General features: G+C 43.9%; 1 protein-coding gene across 18 annotated transcripts in view; it reads right to left on the bottom strand.

Annotated features, from left to right (window-relative positions):
• Window positions 1–69: 69 nt before the first annotated feature.
• Window positions 70–11,022, bottom strand: part of TOP6BL (TOP6B like initiator of meiotic double strand breaks) — a 105,581-nt gene continuing 94,628 nt past the window's right edge. For 16 of the 18 annotated variants that reach the window (XM_067037672.1, XM_067037664.1, XM_067037669.1 and 13 more), the window contains 3 exons: window positions 4,180–4,255; window positions 323–492; window positions 70–223 (listed from right to left, as the gene is read on the bottom strand). In XM_067037672.1, the coding sequence (XP_066893773.1) occupies window positions 158–223; window positions 323–492; window positions 4,180–4,255 (312 nt within the window). In that variant the 3' untranslated portion in view covers window positions 70–157. Of the gene's footprint in view, window positions 224–322; window positions 493–4,179; window positions 4,259–11,022 lie in introns of all 18 variants that reach the window. The other 2 variants (XM_067037661.1, XM_067037671.1) reach the window with 1 other exon arrangement.

The following is an 11,022-nucleotide window of genomic DNA, read 5'->3' as shown; positions in this document are numbered from 1 at the left end:
TGTTGACGTCATCCGGCGGCGCGGGCTCCAGCCCCGCCCCCGACCCCTCCCTGACACTGAAGCAGAAGCTGCACGCGTAGAGTAGGTTTATTGAACTACAGACATGCGGCCCCGGCAGCGGCGGGGCCGACGTGGAGGCGGCGGGAGGGGGCCCGGTTCAGGACGCAGAACCGGGACTTAGCCACTCGGACAGATTGGAGATTTCCTGCAGCCACAGCGCATCCTGCGGGAGGAAAGGGGACCCGGGGTGAGGACGCCTCGGCAGCGGCCGCGTCCCCGCCCTCCCGCCGCGCCCTCCCCTGCGTGGCCTTAGCCCGGTTACCTCCAGGCCGCTCCTGGGGGTCAGGGGAGCCGCGGTGGGTTCCGCGCGGCGCAAGGTGTCCTCTGACGGGTTCAGGGCCCGAGGGGAATGGAAAGCCCGCGTCTCTTCCACTCCTTGGCAAAGGCTACCACCTCTTTTGAGACTCTTTTTTTCTACTTGCCCGCTGGTCTCTAGGAGAAAACAATTCCGCTCATCTTACTCCCATGTCCTGTGCTAGGACGACCCTTGGGGGAAACCTGGGAGAAAGGGAGGAGCTGGAGTCGGGCTCTCTTAGCCCTCCCACCTCAGGACCCTTTCATCTGGTCCTGTCCGGATCAAAACCCGGCAGCTCCGGGTCTTCAGGGTCAGGCTGAGGCTGCACAATGGCTTCGGGGTCTCCCTGTAGCCACTGAGCTGGGCCTGGGAAGAGACATCTGGGATTGAACCAAGCCCTCGCTTAGGGCTTGCGCCCACTTGGTCACTTCACACAGATTCCTCGTGGAGTATGCACCATCCAGCTCCTCCCTCTCTGCCAAGCTGTGATTCCCCTGCCAGAAAGCCGGCCTCACCTCTCTCCCCCTTTGTTGCGCACGCTGCATTAGGCAGTGCAAACTTAAAGTAAATTTGGATCTATAGGTTCTTCCTGAGCACGTCCTGGGAATGTAGATCAATGAGCTGTTCCCTGGGTGAAGCTCACAGATGCTAGGAAAGATGCAGAAGTGTGTACAAAGTCCAGGGGTAAAACAGAAGCTGTTAACCATCTCTGTAAGTGAAAAATGGTTTCCTTGAGGAGATGTCTGAGGTGGGTTTTGAAGGATGAAGAAAGAGTAATACACCGGAGTGACAAGGCAGAGAAAAGGATTAACAGGCTGAAAGGGTTAAGCAAACACCCAAAGGCATTAAACAGTATCCCCCACAAAATGCAAAGTGGGGGTCCAAGGAGATGAATCTGAATGGGTTAGTGGGAATCAGAGAAGGCTAAGAAATTGATTTTTATCTGTAGGAAATAGGAAGGCAGTGAAGAGTTTTTAAACACTGGAGATATATTGTTAATTTTATATTTCAGAACAGTCATTCGTCAAACGTGTGGCTTGGAGTCAACTTAGAGGAGGGAAGACCTCAAGAGCCCAGAAGAAGTGAAGGCAGCGGATGGAGGAGTCAGAAGTATTCATAAGGCCAAATCGACAAGCCTTGGTGGTAGACTGGATATGAAACATTAGAATGGGGGGGCATCTCAAACGAATCTCAGGTTTCAGATGTGAAAAACTGGATAGGTTTTGCTATTAATCATGACAGAGACTGAAGAAAGAAGAGTTGATCTTGGGTGTGTGTGCAGAGGGCAAGATATCAGGAGAAAGGAAATTGAGGTACCAGTGGGACCGCCATATGGAGCATCCTAGTGAGCAGATAAATCTCCCACCTAACACTCAGGAGAGACCTGGAATGGTCACACCAGCTGAGGAGTCTTCTGCCCAGAGGCAGGGGTCAACGCCTGGGATGGAAGAGAGCAGCTAGGGAGGGAGTGCAGTATGAGCACTGTTTGGGGGTGGCCAGAGGAAGCTAGTCGAAGAGAGAAGATAAGAGATGGGGAGAACCTGGTGAGTCATAGTCTCACAGTGCCAAGCTCTGCAAATAGTCCAGGTGTGATCAAGATAAATGCACAATCATCAATTTGGTAATTAAGAGGCCTTCCCAAACAAGAGATTTGCAGTTCAGAGGCCACAGGGAAAGCAAGTGGTGCCCTGGGTTAGGGAGAGAATGAAAGAAAGGGAAACAGTGTAGCTTGCTTTTATGAGAACCTTGATTGAGATGTGATGGAGAGAGAGAGGTGGGAGAAGTTCAAGATCATGGGAGATATCCTTTTGAAGATGGACCTCCTGAGGGAAAGGAACTCAGAAAAGAAGTTGAAGGTGCAGAAATGATAAAGTGCTACCAAGAAAGCAGTAAAGATAATGCCACCTCTGAGCCTGGAGGGGGTGAGTCCCTATGCTGATAAGGTTCTGGCAGTGGGGGGAGTACAAACTGGGTGAGTTTACTGAAAAAAGAGATTAGTAAGTGAAGTAGGAGGCTAAATCAGGAGGACGAGGCTTGGTAGTTTTTTAAAAGAATGGAGTGGCCACTGAGGAGAAGGCCAGGAAGACAATGGAAAGAATTGACAGGGCTTCCCTGGTGGCACAGTGGTTGGGAGTCCGCCTGCCGATGCAGGGGACACGGGTTCGTGCCCCGGTCCGGGAAGATCCCACATGCTGCAGAGCGGCTGGGCCCGTGAGCCATGGCCGCTGAGCCTGCGCTCTGCAACGGGAGAGGCCACAACAGTGAGAGGCCCGCGTACCGCGGAAATAAAAAAAAAAAAAAAAAGAATTGACAAACTGAAGGCTCCTCAGGGAATGGACCACAGGTGTACAGTGGCATCACACACTTAGTGATTTTCTTCAGTGTAGCCCATGTGGGACTGACGGCAACTAGAATTGCAGCTCTGTAAGGCAGATCAGCTCAAACACTCTTCTAGGGGGTGGTCCACCAGATCATAAACACCTAGATTTTAAGGCTTATGTTGCATTGTAGAGAAAGCATGGGCTTTAGAGGCAGCAGGAGTTCAGATCCTCCTCCTGCTAAGTGCTCTATCCGATCTCTGAACCTAGGTTGTCTCTTGTGAGAGGGGGCCAATGTTACCCACCCCAAAGGGTCACTGTGAAAGTGGTCACTGGAAGAACCTAGCATGTCCCTGGGTCCACAGAAGGTGCTGAATTAAATGTTAATTTTTTTCTTCTAAGGAAAGTACTTATTATTTTGTCTTTTCACTAAATAAATACTGAATCGTATGTGGTGAATACTGAATTGTGCTATATGATACACTTCCATTCTTCTAAATCTCAGAATCTATAGATTCTTGGCTTTGTACCAGCCTTCGCTGCAGGGTTCTTTTCAGGAGGAATAGCCCCCACAACATTTAAAATACAGTTTAATTGACAGAATGATTCAGAAACACATCTTAGGCCTAAGCACAGATGCCATGCAGTATGTTGTAGCTGTTACCCTGGAAAGAGGAATTTTATCAACAAAGCACAGTGCTGAAAGCAGTCCCCAAATTCCCTCAAGCCCAGGCATTGTCTGGTCTGACAGTGCATCCCCACCAGCCTGGCTCTGTTAAGAGACAGACCAGAGCCAGACTGCCTGGGTTTGAATTCTGGCTCTGTCGTTTACTAGCTGTGTGACCTCAGGTAAGTTTATTGACATCCCTGGGCCTCGGTTTCCTCATCTGTAAAATGAGGATAATAATAGTACCATAGTATTGTTTTGAGAATTAAGAGCATTAATACACTTTCAAATCTCGGACTAGTGCCTGGCACCTGCACCATACCAGTTCAAGCACCAGTGGCTATGATTATTTTCAGACATACACCTGCTACTGCAGGCCCTGAAGGCTGTTTAAGTGTTGGAGGGAGGGGAAAAGACAATATAATCACTGTCACATTACACACACTGACACCTACCCATAACATTTATCAAGGTTGAGGTGGTGTCTGCATCCAGGAGCAGATTCCAGAGCCCCAAACACAGTTAGTAACCAAAACCAAGGACAGCCACAATAGCAACACTATAATGATGAAAACATGAAGGAACCAACTGATTTCAGGGCCCTGCCCCATCATGTGCAGCTATCTAACTGCACAAACTGTGAGAAATTTCTAGTTTTATCGTACCAGCTTTTGGGAGGGAATGCCTCCTGCTGCCCCAGAATACCCAGAGTGGTGGTGGGAGCCAACCAAATCCCAGAAGAACGTTGCTGTGGTGTAAGGTGCTGTCTGACAGTTTGAAGTCACATCTTTTACTTCCCAGCTTTGATCCAGGGCTCACCTGCAAAGCCGAAACCTCACCTGCAAGGAGCTCCAGGCTGCTGTTCTCATGTGCATCCTCTGTGCTCTGCTCTGCATTATTTTTCTCTGGGAGCAGCTGCTTAAAAAATTAGAAGTCCTAAGTGAGTTTTGCAGAAGCATGAACAGGCCCCAGTGAGATCACGTGCCTGATGGCTTTGTTGACCTCACAGGGCTTTCCTCCTTCACCTGGAACCCCATCTTACTTCCTCCTGGCTCATGTGAACCCCCTGCCCAGCCCCCAACTTTCAAGACTTCCTTCTTCTTTTGGAGCCTTTGCAGTTCACTCCAGCCATTCCAGGCATTTCCTAGCTTTTCTGAACTCCAGTCACTCATGTACTGTCTGCTCCATTCCTTGGGCTCTTAAGTATGCACTGCATGCCCCTTTTCATCAATTTATGTATTTATGTCCATTTTCTACATCTTAAATTCCTTGTAAGGTTCAACATGCCTGTATCTCTTTTACAGCCAGCATAGTGCCTTGCACAGGGTAAGTGCTCAACAAATGACTGACTGAGGTCAAACATGGGAAGCCACAGGGCACATTTTGTAGTCTTGTGTAGCCTTTCAAAGCCCTGCTATTTGGTTCAATTTGGACAGAGAAAGGTCAGAACCCAATCCTCCCAGCTCCTTGTTTTTCAATACAAGTATATAAAAATAGATATGCTCTTCATCAAAATTAAAAACTTTTGTGCTTCAAGGGACACTTGAAAGTGAAAAGTCAACGCAGAAGAATGGGAGAAAATATTTTGAAATCATATCTGATAAGGGACTTGTATCCAGAATAAAGAACTCATAGTTCAACTTTAAAATAACAACCCAGGGGCTTCCCTGGTGGCACAGTGGTTGAGAGTCCGCCTGCCGGTGCAGGGGACACGGGTTCGTGCCCTGGTCTAGGAAGATCCCACATGCCACGGAGCAGCTGGGCCCATGAGCCATGGCCGCTAAGCCTGCGTGTCCGGAGCCTCTGCTCTGCAACGGGAGAGGCCACAGCAGTGAGAGGCCCGCGTACCACAAAAAAATAAAAATAAAATAACAACCCAATAAAAAAATGGATTTGACAAAGAATTTGAATAGACATTTCTCTAAAGAAGAGATATAAATGGCCAATAAGCACATGAAAAGATGCTCAACATCATTATTCATTAGGGATATGCAAATCAAAGCCACTATGAGATAACACTTTATACCCACTGGGATGGTAGTAATAATAATAGATAATAACAACTGTGGATAAGGATGTGGAAAAATTGGAACCATTACACAGTGCTGGTGGGAAAGTAAAAGAATGCAGCCAGTTTGGAAAACAGGTTGAGTTACCATATGACCCAGCAATTCTGCCCCTAGCTATACACCAAAGAGAATTACAAACATATGTCCACACACACAAAAATGTTTACATCAGCATTATTCATAATAGCCAAAAAGTAGAAATAACATGTCTATCAACTGATGGATGGATTAAAAAATGTGGTGTATATCCATACAATGGACTATTACTCAACCATAACTGTTACCTGTTACAACATGGATGAACCTTGAAAACATTATGCTAAGTGAAAGAAGCCAGACACAAAAATCCACTTATTGTATGATTCCATTTATATGAAATATCCAGTATAGGCAAATCCACTTAGAGGAAAAGTAAATTAGTGGTTGCCAGGGGACAGGAGATAGGAGAACTGGGACTGACTGCAAATTAGCCACAAGGTTTTTTTCTTTGGCGTGATGGAGATGTTCTGGAATTTACTGGTGATGGCTGCAAACCACAGTGAATATACTTAAAACCACCGAATTGTAAATTTACAGGGGTAAATTTTATGGTATGTGAATTATAATTCAATAAAAATATATATTCTATCATATGTTGTTTACCAAGGCAAGTTTCAGTTTCTAAGTAATTATATTCCAAGAAACATAGAAGAGGTAAAGATGGCCCTAAAGGTGTGAAAAAAGAAACAGTATTAGGAAAATTTCCAAACATCTTTTTTCTTCAAGAAAAAGCTTATTCTTTTACTTCACTCCAGCCTAGAAATCTCATGTAATAGACAAACCTTTACCCAAGGAAATACCTACATTCAGATATAAATCTCTGAGTCCTAGGAGAGCCTTGCACACCTCCCATTCTCATCAGGTCCCCCCGATGAGAGAGCCCTATCCTCAGGATAGACCTCCTTGAGTTTAACACTCTATGAGACATTTAATTCTGGTCTGCCACCTGCAAAACAATACCTTTCCTTAGGAAGCTGCCTCCATGCTACTCCTCCTGCTTACTCTGGGTTTAAGTTTTTAGTCCCTACACTCAAATGTGACAGTAAGTCCAGGATTACTATCTTGTCTTCATGGCCCACTGTCCTCTGTTCCAACACCAAGGCTTAAAATCTCCACTCTGGCATGACCTTTCCATGAATATATTCTATAAAACACTAAATATTCTCTCATTTCTTTCATTTCTCCATAAACTATATAATAGCCATAGATGGTTTTATTCAATGTTACTCAAGAGGTCAGCTATTCTACTTTACCTGTTTAGAAATGGAAACCGAGGGACTGGTGCAGAGGTAAAAGAATTGGACCCATCATCATTAATCTTGTAGTTTTTAGCTATAGCCACTGGGTGCCAGTCATGTGCCACTAACAAGTTACTAATCACTAAATGGTCATTATCCGAGGGAAATGGTAATGATCTTGAGTAGAGAAGTATGGGTTTGGTCACTCATCTTCCCTGGGCTTGTGATCCATTCCTATATGGCAAAAATGTTACTAGGCTTCGGATCCAGGAGACCTCATTATAAATCCTAGCCTTGCCATTTACTGACTCTGTGACTCTGGGCAAATTAGAAAAGTTCTCTAACCAGTTTCTTCATCTATAAAATGGGAAATCTACAACCTACCTCAGGATTTTTGTAGAGATTAAAGTGGAAATCTTGGCACAGATTAGGGATTCAATAAATGTTCCTTCCTTCCAAGCCCTATGATTACTGCGTAAGACTAGCCAGCCGTCTGCCAAATTTACTGGGCTGTGAATGGCCCTGAGGCTATGGGCCAACACTACAGCAATACAGTGGGGCAAAGGAGGTCAGATCATTTCCTTTTCAGAACTCACTGGGATATCAGAGAGGCCCAAGCAAAAGGACTTCACAGGCTGAAACACTTGTAGATCCCGCCCATATATCTCAGGTCCTATGATAATGCCACATGCTTTACCCTTGACCTATCCCTAGAAATTTGAAGATATAGATGGCTGTAGTGGATTGAATAGTAGCCCCCCAAAAGATATGTCCAAGTCTTAACCACCAGTACCTGTGAATGTGCAAAGGGTGTTTGCAGATGTAATTAAGGATCTCAAGAGAAGATCATTGTAGATTTAGAGAGGGTCCTAAATCCAATGACAGGTGTCCTTGTAAGAGAAAGGCAGAGGGAGACTTGAGAGACAAAGGGGAATGGCCAGGTGAAGATGGAGGCAGAGATTGGAGTCATGTGGCCACAAGTCAAGGAACGTCTGGGGCCACAGAGCTGGAAGGGGCAAGGAAGGATTCTCCTCTAGAGCCTTTGGAGGGAGTGTGGCCCTGCCAACACCATGATTTCAGACTTCTGGACTCCAGAACTCTGAGATAATAAACTTCTTTTGTTTTTAAGCTATCAAATTTGTGGTGATTTGTTACAACATCCACGGGTAACTGATGCAATGGGTATTAGCTTTTACCTCTTGCTCAAGTTGTGGGCAGCAGCTTACCGGGCTGAAGGGAGACTAGCAAGAGTGCAGTGAGCCAGCTGAAAGGAACGGCAGATGCATTCCTAGGAAGGTGCTTCCTAGAAGGTACATGCAGCCATGGAAAAACAGTGTGGTGAAGGGAGTATTTATAGGGGCTTCACTGCTACAAAGCAGAGGAGAGTGGGCAAATCCATGAGATGCTGTGATCCTTGGGTGACTAGGTACCCAAACCTCCCCATCTGATCAGGCAAACAGAAGTAGGAGAGGGAGAGAGGCAGAAGAGGTGTCTCTCAGAAACAGTGTCTGTAATTTTTATAGCAACTTTATTGAGATATAACTTGCATACATATAATGAACTGCATCTTTATCAAATGTACAATTTGATAAGTTTTGGCAAATGTACATACTTGTGAAACCATCAAGATAACCAGCATATCCATCACCCTCAAAAGTTTCTTCTGCCCTTCATAACTCCTCCACTCCCTCCAACTCCTATGCCTCCTGTCTTCAAGCAACCACTGATGTGTAACTACAGAGTAACTGGCATTTTATAGAATTGTTATAAATTCAGTCCAGCAGTATGTACTCTTGTATTTCCAGGTCTTTTCATTCAGCATGATTATTTAGAGATTCATCCATCCTACTGTGTGTATCAACAGTTCACTCCTTTTATTGCTGAGTAGTATTCCACTGAATGGATATGCCGCAGTGTATTTATTCATTTACCTGTTGACACTGGGTTGTTTCCAGGTTTTGGCTATTACAAATATGGTAGATGTGCCATGAACATTGGTGTATACATTTTTGTGTGGTATATGCTTTCATTTCTCTTGGGTAAATACCTAGAAGTAGAATGGCTAGGTCGTGAGATAGGTGTATATTTAACTTTCTAAGAAACTGCAAAACTGTTCTCCAAAGTGGTTGTATCATTTTTTATTCCTACAAATAGGGTATAAGAGTTCCAGTTCCTGCACATCCTTGCCAACACCTGGTATGGTCAGTCTTTTTATTCCAAATAGGTGTGAAATATTATTTCATTGTGGTTTTGATTTGCACTTCCCTATGACTAATAATGTTGAGCATATTTTTGTATGTTTTTAAAAATTAATTTATTAATTATATTTTTTGGCTGTGTTGGGTCTTCGTTGCTGTGCGTGGGCTTTCTCTAGTTGCAGTGAGCGGGGGCTACTCTTTGTTGTGGCGCGCGGGCTTCTCATTGCGGTGGCTTCTCTTGTTGCAGAGCACGGGCTCTAGGCATGCGGGCTTCAATAGTTGTAGCACGCGGGCTTAGTTGCTCCACGGCATGTGGGATCTTCCCCAAGCAGGGCTCAAACCCACGTCCCCTGCATTGGCAGGTGATTCTTAACCACTGTGCCACCAGGGAAGTCCCCATATTTTTGTATGTTTATTTGCTGTTTGTATATCTTCTTTTGTAAAATGTGTGTTCAAATCTTTGCCAGTTAAAAAAATTGGGTTGTTTGTTTTCTTATTATTGAGGTTTGAGAGTTTTAAAATAATCTGAACATGACGGTAAGATTTTTAACTAAAAGTTCAACTTCTTTAATACTATAAAACTACCAGGTATATGGAGTTATTTCTTCTTGAGTGAACTTTGGTAATTTATGTCTTTCAAGGAATTTTCCATTTAATCTAAATTGTCACATTTAGTGCAGTGTTCATAATATTCCCTGATAATCCTTTTAATATCTGATGCCACCTCTCTAATTTCTGATATTAGTGGCAATTTGTGTCTTCTCTTATTAATCTTCTTTCTCAATGAACCACCTTTACGTTTCATTGATTTTTTTCTCTATTGTTTTTCTATTTTACTGACTTCCACTCTGATCTTTATTATTTCATACTTCTGTTTATGTTTAATTTGCTCTTCTTATTCTAGTTGAAGTTGGAAGCTGAGGTCATTGATTTAAGACCTTTTTCTTTATCTTTTTCTTTTTGGCCGCACCACATGGCATGTGGGACCTTAGTTCCCCAATCAGGGATCAAACCCCTGCCCCCTGCAGTGGAAACATGGAATCTTAACCACTGAACCGCCAGGGAAGTCCCGAGACCTTTTTCTTTTCTAACATGGGTATTTTCCTCTCTAAGCATTGCATTAGCTATGTCTCACAAATTTTGATAATATGTACTTCCATTTTAATTAAATTATTTTCTACTTTCTCTTTTGATTTTGTGTTTGATCCATGGGTTATTTATAAGTGTGCCATCTAGTTTCCAAATATTTGGAGTTTTCCAGATATCTTTTTCTTATTGATTTTATTATAATAAAGTAATAAAATATAATAATTCTATTGTGGTCAAAAACATACTTTATATGACTCAGATCCTTTAAAATGTATTGAGATGTATTTAATGGCTCAGAATATGGTCTATCTTGCTATATGTCCCTTGCATACTTAAAAATAATGTATAGTCTACTGTGGTTAGGCAGAGTATTTTATAAATATCACTTAGGTAAAGTTAATTCATAGTGTTATTTGAGACTTCTACAAACTTACTAATTTTTTTTTTTTTGGCTGCGTTGGATCTTCGTTGCTGCGCACGGCCTTTTTCTCTAGTTGTGGCGAGGTGGGGCTACTCCTCATTGCGGTGCGCAGGCTTTCTCATTGCGGTGGCTTCTCTTATTGCGGAGCAAGGGCTCTGGGTGCACAGGCTTCAGTAGCTGCAGCACGTGGGCTCAGTAGTTGTGGCTTGCGGGCTCTAGCGTGCAGGCTCAGTAGTTGTGGTGCACAGGCTTAGTTGCCCCACAGCACGGGGGATGTTCTGGGACCAGGGATCAAACCCGTGTCCCCTGCATCGGCAGGCAGATTCTTAACCACTGAACCACCAGGGAAGCCCCAAACTTACTGATTTTTCTGTCTACTTGTTCTGCAAATTACTGAGAGAGGTATGTCGTGATCTCCCAATACAATTGTGGACTTTATTTCTCCTTAGAGTTCTATTAATTTTGCTTCATGCATTTAAAAACTCTCTAAAAAGTTTTATGAATGTTTAGAGCTATTGTGTTCATTGTACTCACTGTATTATATTCATCATTATGAAGTAACCCTCTTTATCCCTAGTAATATTCTTTGCTCTGAATTCTACTTTGTCTGGTATTACTATACTCTCTC

Source organism: Kogia breviceps, chromosome 7, assembly GCF_026419965.1.
Source record: "Kogia breviceps isolate mKogBre1 chromosome 7, mKogBre1 haplotype 1, whole genome shotgun sequence".
NCBI lineage: Eukaryota > Metazoa > Chordata > Mammalia > Artiodactyla > Physeteridae > Kogia > Kogia breviceps.
This window is presented reverse-complemented; position numbering and strand designations above follow the sequence as displayed.